Source organism: Etheostoma cragini, chromosome 6, assembly GCF_013103735.1.
Source record: "Etheostoma cragini isolate CJK2018 chromosome 6, CSU_Ecrag_1.0, whole genome shotgun sequence".
In the NCBI taxonomy this organism is placed as follows: Eukaryota; Metazoa; Chordata; class Actinopteri; order Perciformes; family Percidae; genus Etheostoma; species Etheostoma cragini.
In genome coordinates, this window is record NC_048412.1 from 1,778,052 (window position 1) to 1,801,776 (window position 23,725).

General features: G+C 41.2%; 1 protein-coding gene across 2 annotated transcripts in view; it reads left to right on the top strand.

The window, feature by feature from the left end:
• bckdhb (branched chain keto acid dehydrogenase E1 subunit beta) overlaps window positions 1-23,725 on the top strand; it is a 61,657-nt gene that overhangs the window by 22,992 nt on the left and 14,940 nt on the right. For both annotated transcript variants that reach the window (XR_004657017.1, XM_034874445.1), the window contains exon 9: window positions 16,962-17,048. Coding sequence is in view for 1 of the 2 variants with exons in the window: in XM_034874445.1 (XP_034730336.1) it covers window positions 16,962-17,048 (87 nt within the window). In the remaining variant the exon portion in view is untranslated. The remainder of the gene's footprint in view (window positions 1-16,961; window positions 17,049-23,725) is intronic.

A 23,725-nucleotide genomic window follows, 5' to 3' on the forward strand; every position in this document is an offset into this window, starting at 1 on the left:
CATTCATTCTAAAGTATAATGCATAAAATAAGAAACACAGCCCTTTATGTCCTCAATGACCCTGTCCAGTGGTGCCCTAAGTACTGGGTGCTGCACAGCTGCCCTGGGCTGCCATGACATCAGATGGTTCTGTGGCTGCAGCTCTGGTGAGGCTCAACCATTATGAGTTTTGATGGACAGCAACCCACCCATGCAGAACTAGTTTAGGTGGAATACAGTACACCACCATCCTAGGGTTACAGGCATTGATTATTATTGATTATATTATTGAAAATAGTGAAACGGTGCCGTCGCAAGTTCAAAGTGTCCAATGTGATTTTTTTCCAAATTGCCTGTTTTGTCTGGCCAGCAGTTCAAAACCCAAATATATTAAAATAACAATTTTTTGGGTGTGTGCGTTTGTACTGTATATATGTATGTGTGTGTGTGTGTGTGTGTGTGTGTACGTATGTATATTCCTGACACTCCATCATAGACAGAATACCAGCTGAGGGGGGGGCTGATCTTTAATGCAATATCTACATTGCCCATTAATGATAATGTGTACTTTAGTAGTTTTTAGTTTAACAGCACCCATTCATCCAGTGTTCGAAAGGTTCATTCGGCTTTTAATCTGGTATCGTTTTAAAAAGACAACTTGAAAAACATCGGAGAACCCTTTTGCAATTATGTAAGCACATAATGTAATCTGAAAACTGCTGCCCTGGTTAAACAATGCAACTGATCTCAGCTGGTATTCTGTCTATAATGGAGCGCGATGGAAACTTCTAAGTGACCCCAAACTTTGGACCGCTATCTGATGATAGCAGACCTTAATAAGAAGTATTGCCATGAGCCTAGATTATGTCCATATATGCAGTGATATATATCGCTGCATGTGTAAAAATCTCACACTAGTTGACATGCCTTTTGGCGTAGTAAATCCGTGTTCAAGAGTTTGAGGAGCCTTTTGTTAGGGTTGTTATCCTTGGATAGAGTTTTGGGGCCAGTGCTATTCTTGGCTGTAGAGAGGGAGTAGCCAAGACATTGTGTCAACTTCTTAATTGAAAAGATTGTACACCTGGTGTCAAGCTTTTCCGGCATGCAAAAGGCTCTGTAAAGCTGGTCTTTTGTACCGCTTATTAACTGGCCGTCAGATGCGGTGAGTGTGGAGACAGTGAGATAGGACGCACATCCGACTGCTGGCAGCCAATTACAATTTTCTCTCTCTCTCTCTCTCTCTGTGTGTGTGTGTGTGTGTGTGTGTGTGTGTGTGTGTGTGTGTGTGTGTGTGTGTGTGTGTGTGTGTGTGTGTGTGTGTGTGTGTGTGTGTGTGTGTGTGTGTGTGTGTGTGTGTGTGTGTGTGTGTGTGTGTGTGTGTGTGTGTGTGTGTGTGTGTGTGTGTGTGTGTGTGTGTGTGTGTGTGTGTGTGTGTGTGTGTGTGTGATAAATGAAGAAAGATTTGTCTTTCAGCATGAGAGGTCCTTAAGGCAATGCTCTTCAGGGACATGCCAACTTTCTGTTTCCTGAGGGATCCATTCTGGCAGCCGCCAGCTATACTTGGATCTAAATATATTCAACCCTCTCGCTGACAAAGGGAATCATGGGCAGAAATTGCTGTAAATGTAGAGAAAAAGTGAGTGTATTTTATTTTGACCCGCCAGTAAATATAATAGTTGTTCTTTACGGGATGAACAAAATGGCTGGTTTACCTCTGCCAGACCAATGGCTCAGACGATATGCTGTGGAAAATCTCCCTGTCGTGCTTGGACGGAGTGCTCGTGGAGATGTAGTTGTGTAAAGATGCTCATCGGAGCACATGCTGCAAAACAGCTTTTTGATTCCTCACTGCTATACTCCCTGTTGTTTTAATGGCTTTTATTGTTGTTCAGATGGCCAGTTAGCCAACATTTCCGACTGTTCTTACATGTGTCCATGTTTGTTTTCATTGGCTTTAAGTTGGCCAGTTAGCAGTATAAAGAAATCTCCACTATCATTATTGTATTAGTCAATTGTTGCTGATTCAGCCTCATTCTCAGGTTTTCCTCATCAGTTGCTCGCCAGGGCCATAACCCATTTATCAGTTCTTTAACTATGCATGGACACTTCCCACAGCACTGCACACAAGTCCTGTTGTGCAACAGCTTGTGGACCTCGACATAAAGCCTCCCTCAGTGGTTTCCCCTTACTGTAACATCTCCACAACGTGACCTCTCTGTCCCCCATCAAGGCTAACCAGAGCCGTCCAAGACCAAACCGCTGGCATTTCATTTATTTATTTATCTCGAACAATCAACAAGGATGCAAGACAAAACAACATTTTAGCATAATTTATTCCAATTAATTTGAATGCGACCCATATAGTGATTACATTAGAGGGGCTGTATCAAATTAAAGCATTACGATATCTTGAACAAGGGTCCTGAGGATGAGTGTGGCAAAGTATGCAGGCAGACCAAGTAGTACAGTTGTCAAATCCGATGATTCACCCTGATAGCTGCCTCACATGGTGGTAGCTAGCAAGGTGAGTCATCTGATTTGTAAACTACAGTACTACAGTAGGCCATGTGGCAATGTGGTTTCCATATAAAAAAAAAATAACATTTGCACAAAGTGAGCCAGTCCACTTTTCCATGTTGATAAAAGCATTAAAATTAGAAAAAAGAATGGGACAAAAGGAAATCAAGGGACATTTGGAACAGACAAAAATGTGCAATTAATTGCAAGTTAACTTAATAAAAGGTGACAGCCCAAATCCGTCCTGATCATGACATTTGTGCACTACATTGACATTATTGTACAATAGAGAGTTGAAAGCATACTTTTCTTCCTTGTTTTTACAACCGTATTCAAAGGGTCAACTTTACATCTCTAATGCCTTTTATTAAAAGGTAACTGCACAAGATGCATTGGGCCAAGAGGTTGTCACTGTAAGGAGTGGTCATATCTTCTGAGAAAAAGCTGTTTTTATATCCTGTGTTGTGTTTGCATCTCTTAGTTACTCGCTGAGCACAAAGCCTCTTAGCAAGTCGGTGCTAGCCTGTGAGTTTGCAAGTCCCATCTGCTCCCATAAAATACTTTAAGTGTGTCTTTGGAGTATCTAACTCCCACCCCCTGCAGGCATGAAAAGTAGATGATGAACACAGTTGTTTGTATCACTAAATCACAGGACGGCAATAAACACATGCTCAGCAAGCACAAACAAAACAACTTAAGTTGTTTGAAGACACTTCATGTTAAACTGGCTACTTAAGACCCAATAGCACTATGTATTAGGCCTGCGTGATTCAGGGAAAAATATGAATCACGATTTATTTTTTTGGCTTAGATTTGATATTCTAGTTCAATAGGTACAACCTACGATATACATTCTATGTTTAAAACTCACAGAAGAAAGTAGTAGCTTTTGTGATGCAGCATGCTCGTAAAATTAAATGAACGTCAAAGTCATTGAAAAAATATTTTTTTGTCCTTTTTAAAAATTAAATTGTGAACAGGGCAAATTGAGATTGCAATTTTATAGCAATTAATTGAGCAGGCCTACTATATGATTCTAACTGCATTCTTAATAGTTTTTATATATTGCATATAGCAAAAGTCAAAAACAGAATATTATAGGCATTAACCAACCATATACAGTGGATATAAAAAGTCTACACACCCCAGTTAAAATGCCAGGGTTTTGTGATGTAAAAAAATTAGATAAAGATAAATCATGTCAGAACTTCTTCCACTCAATGTGACCTATAATGTGAACAATTCAATTAAAAAACAAACCGAAATCTTTGAGGTTGAAAAATAAAAAATAAAAACCTTACAATAACCTGGTTGCATAGGTGTGCACACCCTCGTATAACTGGGGATGTGGCTGTGTTGTGAATTAACCAATCACATTCAAACTCGTGTTAAATAGAAGTCATTACACACATGCCATCATTTAGAGTGACTGTGATTAATCACAAATAATGTGCAGCTGTTCCAGGAGGATTTTCCTGACATTTTCTTAGTTGCATCTCAGAGCAAAAGCCATCGTCGGCAGAGAGCTTCCAAACCATCAGAGGGATCTCATTGTTGAAAGCTATCAGTCAGGAGAAGGGTACAAAAGAATTCCCAAAGCATTAAATATACCATGCAACACAGTGGAGAAAATATGGCACAACAAAACATTTTCAAGAACTGGGTGTCTCTCCAAAATTGGTGAAAAGACGAGAAGAAAGCTGCTCAGGGAGCCTTCCAAAAGGCATAGAGCGACTTCAAAGGAACAAGTACTGGCTGTGTGCTACATGTGACAACAATCTCCCGTTTTCTTCATATGAATGGGCTTTGGGGTGGGGGGGCAAGATGGAAGCCTTTTCTTACAAAGAAAAACCTCCAAGACCGGCTGAAGTCTCCCAAAAGCATGCTTGGAAAATATGTTCTGGTCTGATGAAGTCAAGGTTGAATGTTTTGATCATAATTCTGAAAGATATGTTCGGAGCAAAAAAATACACTGCACATCACCCAAAGAACACCATCCCCACAGTGAAGCATGGTGGGGGCAGCATCATGCTTTGGGGCTGTTTTTCTTCAGCTGGAACCGGGGCCTTAGTCAGGGTTGAGGGAATTATGAACACTTCCAAATACCTGGCAATTTTGGCACAAGACCTTCTGGTTTCTGTTAGAAAGCTGAAGATGAAGAGGACGTTCACCTTTCAACATCACAACGACCCAAAGCACACATCCAAATCCACAAAAGCATGGCTTCACCAAAGAAGATGAAGGTTTTGGACTGGCCCAGCCAGAGCCCAGACCTGAATCCAATTGAACACATGATGGGTGATCTTAAGGGGGCTGTGCACAGGCGATGTCCTCGCATTATGACACATTTGGAGCACTTTTGCAAAGAAGAGTGGGCAAATATTACCACGTCAAGATGTGCCACGCTAATTGACTCCTACCCAAAAAAGACTGAGTGCTTAAATAAAATCAAAAGGTGCTTCAACAAAGTATTAGTTTAAGGGTTGGCACACTTATGCAACTAAGTTATTTTACATTTTTATTTTTTCTTCTTCCCTCTCAAAGATTTGAGTTTGTTTTTCAATTTAATTGTTCACATTATAGGTCACATTAAAAGTGGAAAAAGTTCTGTTTTTACATGACAAAAACCTGGCATTTTAACAGAGGGGTGTAGACTTTTTATATCCTCTGTATATATAAACAGTAGCTGCTTTGCTTGAAAGTTGCGTGTATTTTTCAAACTTGTCCGAATTATGACATGATGTAAAACCGTGCCAATGTGCTTTTAATTACATGTTAAATATTAGGACATGTTAGGACTGTTCAACCAACTAACGTGTATGTATATTTAGGTGCGGTGCCAATTCTGATGCTGTTCTATCATGACGTGAGCTGGCCTGTGTGTCCCTGGTGCACCTGGTAACGGTTATCTCCAGCTCATTGTCTTCTCTTCAATGTGTATAAACCTTCTCCTTCAATAGATGGGTTTCTTGGCGTGATCTCCAGCTGTAGTCTCTGTGACTGCAACGCTGTCTGGATCTCAGGCCTCACAGTGATACCAATTTGGCTGAACCTGTTCAACCCTCAAACACGTATGCATGAGGAGTCACTTACAGTAAGTGCACCAATAGGTCAATACCAACAGCCTATAAAATAGTTTTTTTTCACAAATTCAGAATTAAATGGATGGTTGATAGAAGGGGAAGAGGGGGTTAAGTAATGAGAAGTGTGCGGCTGCCTCTGTTCTGATTCTTGGAAGTGATGCAGGTGGCAGTGTCTGCATGTTCTGAGTATGTTGACTCACTGTACAGATAAGACCTTATCAAGGCTTACCCCCACGCTTTCCCTTAATGCTTGCAAGCTGTAATGTGTGTCCCGAGCCAAAGACGGCTGGTAACTGCAGCGCATGGAAGCAAGCGGGAGCCAGGCAGGACACAGTACCCTCGGAATATGTTTGTTTGTCATGCCGAAGTGGAAAAAGTCATGAAGGCAAACGCAGTAGATTCAGTGAGCAACCACTGTTTTCTGCTCAATGTCAAGTTTACCATGTTGTTCTAGTCTTGACGGATTGTTTTTAATACCATCTACCATAATTATATGGGCAGACTTATCTGACATCTTAGCAGAGCAGTGCTCCATGGACTGATGGAAAGCATTACAAAATTGCTACCACACATGAATATGGAACATAATCATTAAAAAGTCAGTACTTCAGAAAACCTTTTGTCTGTATTTATGCTAAACTGATTCTGGTTTCCACAGATGGAAACAGTCTTTTGATTATGACTAAAAACAGGCTTTCTTTGCTTTAAGCATTTAAGCCATAATTTAAATATGTATGACCAATAAAGTAGTCAGGCTGTAGCCTTCAGTTGGAAAATAAAACCAGCAATATCAAGGACTGTTAACCCCAACATTGCTCTTCTCAGCCCTTTTCTGAACATGTTTTGGAAAATGTGATGTCATATCAAATTGTTTGAGTGTCAGAATGATTGCGGTTAAGTGAGGTTTCAATTTGACGTTGCGTTCTCCTTAAGGAAAGAATTTGCCAGGGTTTTTTCTGTTTCCTAATTTTGAAACAGGATTGTTCTGCCATGTCTGGCAATAGCATTTTTAATAACTCCATAATACATGTCAAGAGTTTTGCTCTGTTCACAAGAGACCCTGAGCTCAGTTACAGAGTCATTTATGATGATGTTAGCTTAATGATTCCACAACTTGGAGCAATTCTTTTGATTGTCAGATAATCAAGTGGAAAAAATAAACTGATTCCTTTTTCATCATTAATAAGTCAGAAAAAAGGGACACATTTATATTTCAAGGACTGGATGCCCTATCACACCATTTAAAGGTCCCATTGCATGAAAATGCAGTATGAGTTTTTTTTTTTTACATTAATTTGCGTTCCCTAGCCTCCATATGGTCCCCCATTGGCTAGAAATGGTGATAAGTGTAAACCGAGCCCTGGGTATCCTGCTCTGCCTTGAAAAAAGGAGAAAAAAAAAGAAAGCTCAGATGGGCTGATCTGGGATATTTCCACTTATAAGTTCTTAAGGAGCAAGGTGCTTTGCACGCCCAGAAAATTTGGCCCACCCATGAGAGAGAGACATCATCTGCTTTGACATCTACCACTCATAGCAGCCTCATTATTATCCATGTGTTTCAGCTACAGTCATGTTGAATTATGTGTGGAGCTCTTCCAATGAAGCCAGGTTTCTGAACAGCTACATGGAAAGTTATTGAAACAAGTCTGCTGGTGAATGTTGGATCAGAGCATGCTTCCTTGATCCTATTTTGCATGTTGCATGCAAACATGGCACTGCAGGTTTTATTTAGGATTTTACCCCAGTACTGATGCTGAAACCCAAGATTTGTTCACTGATCGTACTTCAACAGCAGGGATCCATCTTTCCTCTTCAGTCAAGATAGGGCCGTGTCTCATGACATAATCTGAACCCGGCGACATAACTTTTCATCCTTGCATCAGCCGCAGCTTTCTATGACCTTTGCATTTCCATGAAAGCCAATTGAAGAACATTTGGTAGAATGATGACCTATCCTTTTTTGCTTAATTTCCTAATAAATAGAAAAATGAGCCTTGAGCTCCTCATTATGATAATGATCCAGAACCGCAAATCATGGCTACCAACAGGTGGCCTCCAGATGATGGACTGGGCCTACCTTTTTCTGTTGAAGAAGAAGATGAAGGGCTTCTATCCACTGTATTTTAGATTAATGTTTTTCAAATTAGGGTAAAGCTACAGGGAAAAAATTGCTCCAAAACTACCTGAACAGTAGCACTGGTGTCAGTAAAATTGTAACCATATGAGTTTCTATTCATATTTGTTATTTTTCTTGCAATCATTGATGAATAAGATTAAATCATAGTAGACAACCCTACAAAGAACAAAAAGTAGCAATGGAAGGCCTAAAATAACTAACTAAATGGTAAGGATTTTTCTAATTTTAGTAGTCTTTTAAAGGCCAAGGACATCATTTTTTTTTGCATTTTGTGGAAATAGCCACTCACGGTCGGATTTTCTTTATCAATCCATGTCTGACTCCTCTGTCCTTTAACAGCAGCTAAAGTTCTATGAAAATTAATTGAAATCAACCATTGTTGTCCGTCTCGTTAAAGCAACGAGGAAGAACGGCTCTTAAGAATTTCTACACATTGTATCTCTAATCCCTGATGAGTTCAACCACTGAATGATCTGTGCATGTGTAAGAGAAGCTAATAAGAGACAGAGGAGCAACGAGAAAAGTAAAGCAGTGCTATAAAGTTAAGAACCGACCGTCCGGTTACACGCTCTTTTGCATGTGTGCATGTCTAGGCTCTGGCACCCATTAGTAATAGACCATGATGTCTGTCAACTGTTCTCAAAGTTATCTCTCTGCACATCAAAAGTTTACAAATCTAACAAATTAATTTCAGATTGATAACATTATTGGTCTGTAAGATGTTGGAAATGTGCTCAAAAAATCTTATTTCAAATGATGGGATGGAACCCCTGCTGGGTGCCAAAGGATTGTTCCCAGGAAAAAAAAATCCAATAAAAAATCCAGCAGATTTAAAACTGTAAATTACATCTGCTGTATGTCAAATGGTGTGCGAGATTATTATTAAAACAAAAATGTCATGGAATATTATTTTAACCCAACATATCATTTAGATTCCCTTGCCTTGGTAATACCTGCCCAGATCTGACACCCAGCACAGTTGTAGAGTAGCCTCTGCCTGCTGAGTCTGTGGTCTGGACCCGGGCCAGGGATGAGGCAGGCAGCCGGTAGTGATCAGCACACAGACGGACCGGGCTCATGCCTGTCTTTCCCTTTCAGTCGTGGGGTTTCTGCCAGTATCCGCTCACTGGCCCGCCACAACTCCTAATATCTTTGGCCCACTGTCACACATACACACACACACACACACACACATACACACACACAATATAAGTAGAAGAAAATGGCACAAGAAGAAATGTGCCATGTGTTTGGGCCCCACTCCTTGCATTCTTATTATTGTAGACCACGTCTGTAATTACAGTGTTAACACTGAGCTCTGTGGACCGAACCAGCAGGACTTTGTGGAGAGAAAGAAAATGTGTGGCAAGAGAGAGCCGGATAAAGATTGGAGTCAGGAAGAGGGGATTTTGGGGCAAGGGGAACCATACATGCCTTTTGGCCGATGTGTGTGTGTGTCAGAAGTCTATCATGTGTTGTGCTGCAGCAGTGTTTCAGTGGTTATATCAGTGGAAAATTACTCAGTTTTTCTGTGATGGTTCCAGCTCTTCTTTCTTTCTCTCCTGGTGTCGCTGGTGAAAAGTATGGCGTAATGCACTACAAAATGAACAATCCCCTGACCAGCACTTGAGTTTTCCGCATTTGGGTAATTCATCTATATTAAATGTGTACATCACAAAATGTTTGGTTGATGAAGCCCTTATGTGGTTTACCAAACATTTTTAGGGTAAAGTAATCTCCCCTCTGCGTCTCCTCCAATCCCGCCACTTGTCTGCTACTGACTTCTTTTCCATTTTCCCTCCTGGCCTGTAGCTAGCGCTCACATTCCACAGCTAGGCACTGGAGATTTCTCAAATTCTTCCCAGTGTCACCGGAGAAATGTTGCCAAATCCATACTACGGCGCATTGAAAACTCCCATAGGCTGAGAGCTGTGACAAACACTGAGAAATAGGATGCATACTGAATAGTAGTCATGGTTGTTCTGTTGTTTTTGAAAGAGACCAACTAGCTAGTGAACAGATCAGCGCATTGTCACTCAAACCATGATGTCTCCAGTTATATACAGTCCATGGATGTCTCCCAGACAGAGAATGCGAATAATTACCAGACACTGTTGAAAATAGGCAGAAACATCAAAATGAGGCAGAGTTAATACACTCTTCTATTTCTCCCATGCATGCTTTTTGGCTAAACACAATTTTGGTACATGATAATGATGATGATGATTTTTGTTATGAAGTGAGCCCTCTTAAAGCAAAATGCACTTTATCTTGGACTGGTTGTTGCCTTGTCGGGCCAGGTTGTCAGTTTTCCACTGTGTGGGCAGATTGAGATCATCAAGGTCAGCATGTAGGCCGATAGCAGGACTGAGTGGAAAAGACGGCGTGTCTCAAGTCACAAGGACACAAGTCTGTTACGTAACCTGAAACTAAACCAAAAATTAGTATTGATTTTCAGCAATCTTAAACGGAGGGTTTTATGTTGTTTTTTCCACAGCAGCTCTTAAGAATAATCAAAAACATATTTACTGATGTTATTATTTTTTGCAATATGTTGCAAAATTAAGGTTTGGAGTTGTTAACAATTATTTAAACCCTCAATGATGTCCTTTTGGCTGTGTTTTGAGTTTTTACTTCTTTGTCTGCACTTCACAGAGTTTACAGTTTTGCCAGCACTCTATCTCTCATATTAAAGTTAGAGCTGAAGCTTGTTTTTTCCATTATAAAAGGAAAATACTGTTTTTGGACGTATTAGTGTAAACCGTGCCTTAACTTAAGGCCTCTATGTGAGTATTTCCCATGACATCTAGTGACTGACATTTTAGAGCCAAGAAGTTGAGTGAGAGAATTTATTTAACAGACGGTATTTGCACATTAATAATTGAAAAAATTCAAATTATTAAGAAAAGTCATTGTACTTTATGTTGACTGTTTTGTGACTTTCACAATAAGATGTTATGTCACGGTTATAAAAGTAGCAAATATATTTGGGACACGGATACATTTTTTTTTCTCAAAACCTCAGTATTGATAGGAGCCAGATGCCGTCGCCTCTGTTGAAGGAATGTCATGGGTACTGGGACGCATTAAACAGGCTTCCTGTTGTGGAGGTTTGGGAAGTTCTGCAGCACGGGGTTTATGTTGGTCTTCACAGCTTCCTCTTATAGAACTGCATTTTAAAACCATGCACAAAACTTACGAGAGCGATTTCCCAGCCAAAAGTGAACTGAAAAAGTAACGAGTCGAGTTCTGGTGAAACATAAAAGACCTTCCAAAGACAGAGGAGGCATTTTTTAAAAGGCTACAGACTTGCTGTTGGGAAATTTAAAAAATAAAATTACAATCATGATGACTGTCAAGGATTTTTTTTATCATCCAGAAACACAGAGATGTGTGGACATAGCAGGGACATTTGAGAATTAACTAACAATAACATTGACTGTTGAGTGTTTCTCGCTTCAGTGGATGAGTCCACAGACATCACAGATGCTGGACAGTTGTGTGTTTACATTAGACTGGTGTTCGACAACGGGAGTACCAGAGACAGTATAATGGATATTTTTCATCATGGAGTTGGTGGATAAAGTCCACCTGCTTGTTTCTAAACTAGTCTCCATTACCACTGATGGGGCCCCACATGAAAGGTCTTGGGTTTTGTTGACTTGATGACACGATTCTTTCCAGACTTTATCCATTATAATTGCATCATACACCAACATGCTTTGAGCGGAAAGGTGTTAAACATGAAAGACGTGATGGATGTTGCATGACAACTGGAAATTCCATCCAGGGGAGAAACCTTTAGAGAATGCTTTCCATTCTCAGGGGGAAGATACTAAAGAGGCAAATTTCTGGCAAGATATTTCAAGCTATTGCATGAAATGAAAGAATTTCTCAGGCAGTCTGAAGATGCAGTGTGTGCCCAGCTTGATGAACCTGGCGTTCCTCACTGAATTGACTGGCATTCTGAATGCTCTGAATTTACAGTTGCAGAAGGAAACTATAATTGACTTGATCAGTGTTGTGAACACTGTAAGTGCAAACTACAGCTACTTTCAACCAAGCTGCAGTGCCAAGACCTGTGCTCCTTTCAAAGCATGCATGCGGACCTTAAGGGCAAAGATGCAGCTCAACCCAACAGTGTTAAACATGTTCAAAGCATTGGCTCAGTTTTTAAAAGACATGCATCACTCAGGGCAGTTGCCTCATACATGTATTTCCCATTTGGCACAGCTATTGATGTGGATGACATTGCCTCCATTGGGGGAACTGTTCTTACTGGACACTACTACAATGGGCGAGGATATTCTTACCCAGAATGACGTTCAGATAAAATCCAAGGCATCCTTTAACATAAAGAGCAAATTTTGGCACCCGCTCTCAGATAAGATGTATCTAACATGTGCCTGTCATCCCTATTTGGATCAACCCAACCTGTGTGTGTAAATCTGCCTTCTCCCACATGAGACCCGTGAAGGCCAAGTTCAGATGACCACCCATCCACCTGCTGCTACATCCCAGTTTACGAGAAACTACCATCCTCCTCCCAATCCCAAAGATTCCTATCACTCCATTCTCTGAAATGGAAAATTTGCTTGATGCAACTCACAATGGGATAGAGACTGGGATTTGCAGTGCAGTTTGGTTGCAGGCCACAAAGGTAGAGAATGTGTGCATGCTGCGTGTGTGTCGGGGAGTAATTGAGATGAATTGGTTTTAATGGGACTCTATGGGATGTTTGGAGTTATTCCTGTCTGAGGTCTCCTCTGGCGTCCTGGCTCCTCTGGAGGATGGCTTGGCCCTCCGCCCAGCGCAGAGGCTGTTCTACACTTTCTTGTGCTCTCTCACCCTCTCTCTGTCGTGAGAGAGAGCGAGTGATTGTATGGCACGGAGTAAGTGAATGTTTGTGTTTCCTCCCACCCTGCTTCCCTCCCAGTGATTTAACAGGACCTCCGGTTCGCCGAGCACTCACCCCTCTCCGCTAATCGCAGAGTGCCACTTTAAAGACTTCAGCAAGTAGACAAGCCTCGTCCCGACTCTCATTTGTCACGGAGATCACATGGTGGCGCATGAGTTAGGACCCTGTGGTGGCCACACAATTACAGGGTCGGCGGAAGGGAGCGAAGCCAGCGAAGCCAATGGCAAGGACGACTCCTCAGTGGCGGCACAGAACTAAACTTTATCTTCCTGTCGTGTTTTGATGGACGGCCTAAGGGAAGAGAAGGCATACTATACTGGAAGGCAGGGTGTCCCTTAAGAGTCCAGCATATGTGTGCACACGTGCGTACAGTAGAAACACAGCACATTTTGTTTTTGTCATTGCTGCTTTTTCTAAAATTTCTCTCAGACAATTTAGTGGTGTAAAAATACAGATGCAACAAATAAGTGTTGGCAACTTATTCTGGAAAGACTTGCTTGTTTTGAATTATGTGATTCTGCACCAGTCAAACCGCAGCCCAGTTTAGCTCCAAAGTATGGACTGTTTTTATACACTTCTCATTCCCATACTCTGTACACTGTAGAATGAATTAGTCGGCTGTATACAGTATATAAAAATGCCACAGTTTTATTTATTTTTTGGCTAGATCGTGGTCCACAGGGCCTAGGGCCAGGCCTATAACCCCAAACGTCTGTCACTCTGTCCCTCAGTCACTGAGTCTGTGTCACTTAGTGATGAAGTTCCCCCATTGGTTGCAGAAAGTGTGATGAAGGCAGTGTAGGTTTCCCAATTGGCCATTGCCCTTTTAAACTTTCTGTCTGTCTGTCTGTCTGTCTGTCTGTCTGTCTGCCTGCCAGCCCATCCGTACGTCGGTTGCACCATGGGTGAATGCCAGCTCTGACTTTAGCGTCTGAGGTTATGCCAAGTCATTGGCCGCCAGCCTCTCAGTGGTGGGGTGCACTAGGACTGAGAGCATAGGCTTCATGAAAGCAGTGTAAATGCATGGTTTGAGGGATAGATGGAGAGAGGAGCACAAAGGAAAAAAAAAAGACGAGGATAAGACGAACCACAGCATGGAGGAACGATGGAGTCAGAAGAACAGAACGGAAGGACCAAAGATTGAAGTAGTGAGGAAGGAGCGAATGCAGGAGGACGAGCTCTGTGTTGCTCATAAGGTTTGGGTGTGTATGGGAATGGCGGTAAACATGACATTTCCCCCGCAGCCAGCGGAACGACTCCGGCATCTAATGACAACCCTGCAGCACAATGAGTAGTAAAGCTGCCGCCACCAGAGCTGTTGCCCAGCCCAACTACCACCAGCCGCCACCAACCAGGATCCCTAGTTTTGACTCGGAGTTTAGGCCAGGGCAGGGAGGAAGATCTCAAGCCAGCAACTTACAGAACCGTACATAAAGAACCATAATGACCTCAAACATTTCACCAAAAGGGTACAATCTAATGTTACTGTGAATGCCAGCCAACTGGTTAAGTATGGCCCCAAATACTATATTTTTTTTACTTGGGTGAATGTCAAACCTGAGTAGCAAATTCAGTCTTTTTCAGGATTTTCTTTAGGCATAAAGTCAGTTGCTGCATGAAAGAAGTGTCCACCCGACTGAACTGGTGTCATTAAGGTGATGCCAAAGTGTCCTACCTGGCACTTAAATCAAGCAAGGCTCCGGGTGTGTATCTTTGTTTTGTCATGTAATTATTGTTTGGGAAAACTTTAGTAGTAAATAGCAAGTTGACTAAGTTATAGCCTGACTTCCTGGAGATTGTCGGCTTTTCCCAGAAGCTAGACAGTGTTGGAAAACATTCAGAATTTATATTTGACTAGGGTTGTTGGACAAATATTTTGTTGGACACTTACAAAGTGAAATGTTTCATGTGGTGAGTTACCTAGCTTGCAAGTTAAAGGAGAATTCCGGTCATTGCCAACACGAAGTTCTTTTGTTAGTAAATGTGGAAGGCTGTCCGTAGAGAGAAAAACTAAACCAATCGGTGCTGCCTACACCGTGTTATCCTCCTGCTAGAGTTAGCACCCAACAGGCATAACAAGGGCAAGTTTTAAATGTGTTTTTATTCTTGTAACATGTTAAAAATGTCATTAAAAGTGCCTCCCCATGTGAAGTGATTCCTTCCGAGTGAACACAGAGAATCTGACTGCTGTAGATGTGAAAGAAATGCATGAACGTTGTGTTAATGGTTAATGGCTGGTTTATGAGTGATCCCCAGGCCCCAGAGTCTGAAATTCCATTCCATGATATTGTAAAAACAGTGCCATGCTTCCTTTGTGTTAAAAGTAACTGAAGAATGCACTCCCAATGCAGGGAGTACTATGATGAGTCTCCACGCAGGGAGGTGACAAACAGGGATATCTGGGTGATGGTTGGTGTTACACTCTAAATGGGAAGTTATGGTAAATGTCTTTGTTTGTTTGTGTGCAAGATGAGGACTGAGTTCAGCATCAGGACCGGGGGTAAAGGATTGGAGAGCACCGCACCTCAATGTGTCATCACGCTAAGGCAAACCTAACAGCAACATGTCATAATAAGACATCGCCCCACCCCTAACCCCCATGCTTGATTCCTACCCACTGTGCCGGTTGCCAACTGTTGTTTTTGTCTTCCAGTGTTATTATTAACTTCCACATTCCTGAAGATAGTGTGATATAATCAGTGATTTTTGCACACTGAACTCCTTCACCTCAACTGGTTAAAGATGGCTAAATGTATAGCCTCTGTAAACTGACATTGAATTTTGCTATTCTACAATAATGTTAAATGAAAGACTTATAAGAATCTTTGCATACCAACTTCTAAATACAAGGTCTTCCAATGTGCCCCACCAGACAGAGGCATGTTGGCTTTGCATCAAGTATTGGGGAAGAAGTGACACAGCGCTGAGTCATTTAGCCCCCAATACTAGAATGTGATGGTGGAACAGTTTGCCACAGTTATTTAGTGCTTCACAGCCAAACCCAGGACCTCAGCAATGTAAACATTTGCCTGTTTAGCATCAGCATGAAGCCCCAGAATGCCTCTGTGTTTTATTCTTTGTGGTCCTGTTGAAGGGAAAAATGATAAGTGCCATATGGACACGTGAGGCTTCTTTTCAGTCAGTCATTTATTTATGATGGCTTTTTGGCTTGGTTTATGGCTTTGAGGGAAGGGAAAGGTATCTGATATTTACCATGCTGTGTTTCTATAGTAGATTGTATTTTTTAGGGCCGTTATTTCAGTGGAAAATCAAAGCATATTCCCAAACCATGGACCAGGTAATCCACCCACACATACAGTATAAGTCTCTACGCTTTTATTTCAAATCCTATTGAAAGTTTTAAATTCTCAATATAATGTAGAAAATAACATGTATTTGGATATTGGTAAGGATTCTGAGTTGGTTTTCACAGGTGTTTACCCAATTTACTGCTGGAAAGAAATTACACTACAACTACTAAATGCAGCCACTGGCCAGAGGAAAGGTTTGCTGAAGTTGCATAGAACAGACATAGCTTTGTTCTGGATCAGTGACCAGTGGATGAGATTATAGTATAGTATTGCTGTGGGAGATAACGGATGGAGCAGAGGCATCCTTCTGCAGTAATGTCGGGTTACAGAAAACCCAAATGTAAATGCCTTAGAGGCTGAGACCTCTAATGTGCATGATTGTCCCGTTGGCCCTGTATACCAGCCTAAATCAGCCCTCCAGCGCATACTCGTGTCATATCCATTTTATACATGCACACAAAGTGACCCAGACAGACACACATGCAGCCTAAGGGTTGCAAGCAGATATAGCATACCACAGCAGGCAGTATGAACTACTCTGACTTGGTTACACTAGTCTCCCAGACGACATACAGCCTCAACACGGCACCTTCTGTAGTTAATATCGTACCTCTGTAGTGTCACTCACAATGCGTGTGTGCATTCAGAATGCACACAAACTCATACAGGCATCTCGTGTCTATGCGCACACTTAAGAGCAAGATGGGATGACCTTGTTGGAGCGCAGAGTAAAACTGGGTCAACTGGTCACAGGTTCCTGTATGAATATTTAAAAAAATATATATATATTTTTGATTTGAGTGATATCTGGTTCTGTTCACCCGTTCAGCTAAGCGGTGAAGGCACTACTAACAACGTTATGTTTGAAATCTGATATGCTTGATTTGACCAACTTGCCCTGTTTTAATTTAGCAGAAAATGCCAACCACATCGTTTACAGACACTGCTGCTTTCAAACCATGAAAGAGTGGAACGCTGAGCCTCCTGTAATTGTCTTTGTTTTTTTTTTTTTTCAGTCTGTGGCGAAAACTGGCCGTTTGCTCATCAGTCATGAGGCACCAATAACTGGAGGCTTTGCTGCTGAAATCAGCTCAACAGTACAGGTGAGTCTGTGTAAGAGGACATACTGTGTTTCATGAGAGTTTAATAAGATCGTTGGCTCCCAGGGTAAGGTGGTCTTTAAAGCTTTTGGTCTTAATGGGTTGCAATGATTTTGGCCATAAAAGTCCCACTTTGTAATAAAGCTGTAATAGGCTTTAACTGAGCGCCCAGAGCAGTGGTTTTAAAAGTGTGAGATGCACCTCCCAATGGGGGTGCGGAGAGTTGAAGGGAGGCACAGAGGTTGAGATATGATGCAGAGATACTGCGTGACGTAAAAGGTACATGTGAATGCCAGTGTTCTACAACGCAAATGTTAGTTAATGTGTTTTGGCCACTCACCAACACGGTTAACAGTTGGAGCAAAAGCTGTGGCTATTTAATGGTATTATTTTACTTTAAAACCTTTGCATCAATTCTGGGAGTCATAACTCACTCAAATCTGAACACAGACATGATATACATATTTGTAGATGCAGTGTAATACTTTTTTAGGATATCATATGTCTGATGTCCATCGCAAAAAAGCTTTTCCTGCTCTGCTCACAGAAAGAAAGCTGATTCTTATGTAATTGAGAATCTACATGCTTTTAAGTTGGGTTCAGTATCATAGTAATCCAGTTGTAGTTGTCTGTACATCTACAGGTAAATTGCTAACATGAGCATGACTTGTACTTTCCGAAGATATAGGATCTGACTGATCTGAGATCTTGTCTCAAAATCCAAAATTACTCTTTTCATGGACAGCTGGCCAAAACGTAGTCTTGCATTGCCAGACCTTACTCACTGCTTTAGCTCTGGAGAGTATCTGTTCTAAAACAGGCTAGTCTCCATGACATCGCACTTCCTGTTTTCATCCCCCCCGAGTATCATGGAAACTGATAGCTTGGACAAAAATCCATTAATTGAAGACTTTTTTTGTTGTTGTTGCATTATCAATAGAGTTTTTTCTATGGTGCCCAGATGAATCCTAATGACTTTGGTGATTCTCAGAATTCTCATTGTCATTAAGATGGAGCCTGTTTACATGGATATGAATAACCTGAGCTATTTTTACAGTGTTCTGTTTATGTGTTTAAGCATGTAAACACCATATCCCGTTTTCAGAAATCTCGCAAAACCTTATGTTGTTCATGGGAACCCAACATTTTACCTGGAGTACTCCAAAAGACACCACGATACTGTTGCATTTTTACATCTTGTCCCGGTTACTACGCAACCTCAGTCCTGTGACGTAATAGAAACATAAACGGTGTTACAGCGAAAGCATCTCACTCTGGGAGCAATGAACAAACGGAGTGAAAACTAGTCTAAATAATGATTTTAAAAATGAATGAATACTACAGGAGTAATTGCATTCTACGGGCCAAATCCCTGTGACGTCTTGCTAACACTACAATCATTCCTGAGTAGACAGTTGGCCGTTGACTTGAATTGCGGAGATATGTGAAATCTTGTCTTTTTCAGCCTTGACTGTGACGTTTACAGCTGTATAGTTAAAACGGAGATCCCACCTATCTGACGCGCTGGTTTTCTGTACTGTGTTGCTTTGCTAGCGTCTTTGATCATCCAAATCTAGTGTGACGAACTGCGAGTCAGACTGACTGCCAGCTTTGGGTGGTGTCATTTTCTTCAGTCTTTGGCACAACAGGTAAATTAGTTCTTCAACCTGACGTTGGTAGAAGATAAATGAGATGACAGTATATCCATTTTTCCACTCCTGTTTCCTCAGCACTGTTAAATTGTATTTTTGAGGCGCAGGGATTTTCTGTTGTGAAAATTGGGTCTAAAGAAGCAGCTCCATTAGCAGCAGATTCTCTGCATAGTTGCACAGATGTTTTTTCTGCAAGTAAATACTCATCTGAGATTGTTTATACCGTGGGTCTAACTATCCATATGTCTATAAAATACTGCTTGTTGCTTGCAATACAAAAGGCCTGGACATACCCGAAACAGCTGATGACAATGTCTGAGCTAAGTGTGCATGACTCCTTAGTATGCATGACTAGATGAAAAACCTTCCCCTACTCATCATTCTATTTATATCTATTTTGCTTTGTGAGATAATTATCTTCAGTATGTGTGGAGTTTTTTTTCCTTAGCAGTGAGTTCCACTCTCTACCTCTCCCCTGTATACCCACCTCCTCACGAGTCATCGCAGTAATTGTATGTACAACACTTTACGCGTTTCCTGGAGAAGTTTACTTAATAACGTGCATGGACTCTGGGTTTAAAGCAGTGAAATCAATCGATCCTCTACTAATTTACTGCCAGTCAGATGCACTCTCCCCTGTCAGTGAGGGCTAAAATGGCCAATGACTCATCGTCCTTATTTCCATGTTTTCACATTGTGTATAGGTGATGTAAGTTGTTGGTGTGTTCACTGATTGCCTTGATCTGCAGTTGTAACATTGCCCCAGGCAATTTGGATACACTCGCTGGAGAGAAACACTTCCTCTGTCACACTGTTAAACCCAACATTATATAACATAAACTCCTTCAAAGAAAAGAGACATGCTTGTTTTGGCTTTCTCCCAGATAAAAGGTATGATGGCCCACAGTACGTAATATTTCATTCCTCTGATGTATTTAGTGTCAGACATTAACCCTTTATAATTCCATGCCAGTTACCAGCACATTAATAACCCATCTCGCCCTACCAACTAGTCGATATCAAGCTTTGACCAATACTGGACAGATAAAAGTACCTGATAATCTCAGATATAGCAGATTTCTCAACTGAACTTAACAGTTCAACCCAGAAGCCATCTTTAATGTTTCCTACTGGTGAGGGTAATGAATAAGTGAGAAATTAAGCCATATTTTGGCAAAAATATAAATGTTTAGTATGTATAAAAATGTGGCTAGACAGAAGAAAAGTGAATGCTGCTTGAATGGTTTGAGACAATTTTGTGGCTGTTTTGTTTTTTCTTCACCATGGAACTGGGTCACCATTGGAATCTATTGTTAGTGCTGGGAATCCAAGCCGACTACTGCCACCACACCCTGCACAGGACCGAGCTAAATCAAGCATTTAAAAACATGGATAGGAAAAGAGATAAGATTCTGGGTGGAGCACTACTTTTAACTCTTTTCATGATAGCAGAGTGAGGTCACAATCTCAGTGACTCACCATGAAATAACTAGGATGTGGTGAAAGCTGCGCTTTAGGGCTGCACATGTCTGGATCTGAAAGAAAGAGAATCGTGAGTTTCTCAACCAGAAGAAACATCATGATCGAGGAGCCCTTTTTGAATGAAAACATGCATTGACCAGTCTTTTGTATAATCTATCATATATGATTGTGACCAGTATTTTAAAGTTTTCTATTATTAACAACACAAAGTGCCACCTCTAAACATGCCTTAGAGAGAAATCAGAAGCGGTAAAACTCTGCAACACTTTTAATATACAGCTTTTTTACCTTTTGGTCTTTCGGCTTGTGGCTTCATCAGGGACAATCGTGTAGGAGTGGATTTGTTCAATCTACTTTATGCATACATATCCCCAAATGTATGGATGTTTAAGCCATGGCAAATAAAAAATGCATTGATGGGGGGTGCTCATTAGATGACCAGGTTTATCCTGTGGTCCAGCCGGCATTGCCGTGTAATAAGTTGCGGCGTGAAAATGTTTCTTTGTCATGTTTGTTATCAATAATTGGCTTTAAAGCGTAAATCTCACCAAAATGCAACCTAGTTTTTTTTTTGTGAAGGTACCCGAGTCAAACTTTCGTTTAAACACATAATAAGGGCGGCGACGCCACTTTTAAGATTCGTTGTATTTTCAATTTTCGGTCGAATGGCCTTTTGAATGGGAGAGCTAGGGGCTCTACTATGGCCGCATCAAAATAGCTAATTTTAAAACACTAAGAAGGCTTGACACAAAATGAGACTTAGCAGCATTCCAGCATCATCTGGAATGTCTTGCGCCTCCTCTTTGTCCACTGCTATCTATCAACAGTGTCACCAGGGGCTCTACACATGAACTCAGCATTAAGAACATTGTTTGTGTTCACAGTTTACTAAAAAGGTTTTAAACAACTCACTTCACTTCCACCATCTTGTCAGTCAAAAAGAGTCAATCTCCGAATGAACGGACTCCATAGGAGAAAATGTCGTTCTTATATGAGACTACAAGGTCAATATTTTTTTTAACTAACGACAAAACAACTAATTATCCGTGCATTAAAATGGAACTAAGCTTAAGGAGCTTTCCATCTTTACTCTCCTCCCTGTCAAGTTGCATTTGGAGATTGACACTTTTAGACTGGCGAGATGTCACCAACAGCTACAGTGAGTTGTTAAAACCTTTCTTTTTAATAAACTCTGTGTACACAAACAATGTTCTTAATGCTGAGTTCACGTGTAGAGCCCCTGGTGATACTTGGAGCCAAGTCTTATGTCGTCTCGAGACTTCTTCAAAAGGCTGTTTCAGCGGAAAACGAGAACACGGTCAATCTTAAAAGTGGCCTTTCCGTTCTAATTATGCTTTTAAATAAAAGTTTGACTCAGGTACATTCACAAAAACACTCTAGGCTGAATTTTGGCATGAGTTACACTTTAATAGGAAGTGAAGAATGACAAACGGCACCAAAACAAAACAACAAAGTTGCATGCGTGTGAATGGGACGTAAGTCGGCTGTTAATCTGGGGAGAGAGAGAGAGAGAACACAACCCACAGTTCCCACTCCACTGACCTTTTTTTTTATCTTGTTTTCATCACATATAATGTTGGGAACATGCAATTTCCCAGTGAATGTCCTATCAGACAGTGATGGATATCCATCTTCCAAAAACCTGTCCATCAAGCTGTTAACTAAGTGTTCAGTGTAATTTTGTTTTGTTGGTTGGCTCCGATTCAGTTCTGTAAGACTATTGATGGTTGAATCTGAGTGCTGCGCCCCTGGAAAAAAACAGAAAGCTTGTTGCGTTACTATGACAACCGTCGACCGTGAGACCGCTGCGGCAAAACTGCATTTTAAACCGTTTTAATTCAGCAATCGTAACATTTATTTTATTTTTTCCGTCTGTTTCGATATGTTTCAAAGAGTGCGGGTGTAACGCAGTCTTCTCATTTCGTGATGAAATGTCATGTTTGAGTTAGAAAGCGTTCTGGCATAAAAACCGTATGTCAAGTTTCAATTTGATAGAACAATCCTACTCAGCTTTGAGAATGGGATGGCTGGAAGATTGTGATTCTGGGTCTAGTTTAACAGCAGTGTGGGTGATAAATGTTTTAGCTTTTACCACACCTCTTTGTTTACTTGTGGCCCTCCCAGGATTAAAATCAAGGGCCAAAAAGAGAAAGTGGTTGTCAGTGAAGCTTGTGTAGTCTAGGCAATGATTCCTGGGAGTGCTTTAGAGTATTACTTCCAGAAAGAGTGGCTTCAACTACTACCTATCCACCTCAGGCCCTTCCTGAAAGATCTTTTAATGGATGTTTCTCTTTTAAATAAAGACAAAGGGAAGTGCTTGGCAAGTTTCCTTTTATCAAGCTTTGGCTTCTGTCTTAGTGTTTTAATGTGTCATTGGCAGGCCCTCTTCTGAGTTTAGGACAGAACAGAGTAGGGCCGAATGAGATGTGGCTAAAGACAATGCTTTCATGGACCTCAGGGATGCACAGAGAGAAATGGTGACTCGCCCTCTTTCCTGTAACTCACCAAACCACAACAAACTTGACAAGAGTTGATTCAGGTTCCAAAAAGTACAAACTCTGGCTGATCATTTGGATTTAGAAAAAAAGTTAACCTTTATGGTTGCCAAAGACAAAATGGAATGCTGTTCAATTGTGACCACTGTGTATTACCAGAACTCTCTGCTTGGAACTATACGATACAAAGTGCAGATGACATACCAAGTGTACAATATAGTACTAAAGATGGTAGTTTGGTAACTAAAGTCTTAACTACAGTTTATTCTCCACACAAGCCATATTTTAGACTGCATTTAATCATATGGCATTGCCACTCAGGGGGCCTCAGAGTTCTCTGTGGGGTCCTTGGATTGCCTGGTTCTCAGTCTACTGGTAGTACTTTCCATTATTTGTGTAATTTAAACCAGTAGTCCAACATCCAGCCCAGCATGCCCCACTGAGTTGTGGTACTGTTCTGGGATGTAGTTCAAAGACAACTGACGCCACTCTGGCCCAGTTGGTGTGAGCTGAAGCTGAAGACTTACATGTGGTCTGCCATAAATGCCTTCAGAATCCGAATCGAGTTGTCTGTCAGGGTTAGTGTGACTGAGAAACAGAGTAGGCACGAGGCCTCGGGCGTTCAACTGTAAAAGTTATGCAAGTCCCCTCCAATGCTAAGGCTCCACTGCGGTATCCAGTAAACTGCCTTCAAAGGGCTTGTTTATACAAGGGTCTCTTTTAAAAGACTGGAGAATTGGATACCGGTACCACCATGTTGAATAAGGAGGTTATATAATGGTGGTCATCCGTTGCACAATGGCCTAAAGCCTGATTCACTCATTAGCTATTTCTTAACTTCTTATAACTTAAGGTAAACTTCTGAACTAAAATGGCGTTTTACCTGTTGAATTGAATGTAAATTTTACTCTGATCAAGTTTTCCGACATACTGAATGTCTGCAATTAAAAAAAGCAAAATAAAGGTGCATCTGAATTTAAAACAAGACTAAAAATGTAGTGCATTAGCAGTGGGGGGGGGGGGGGGGGGG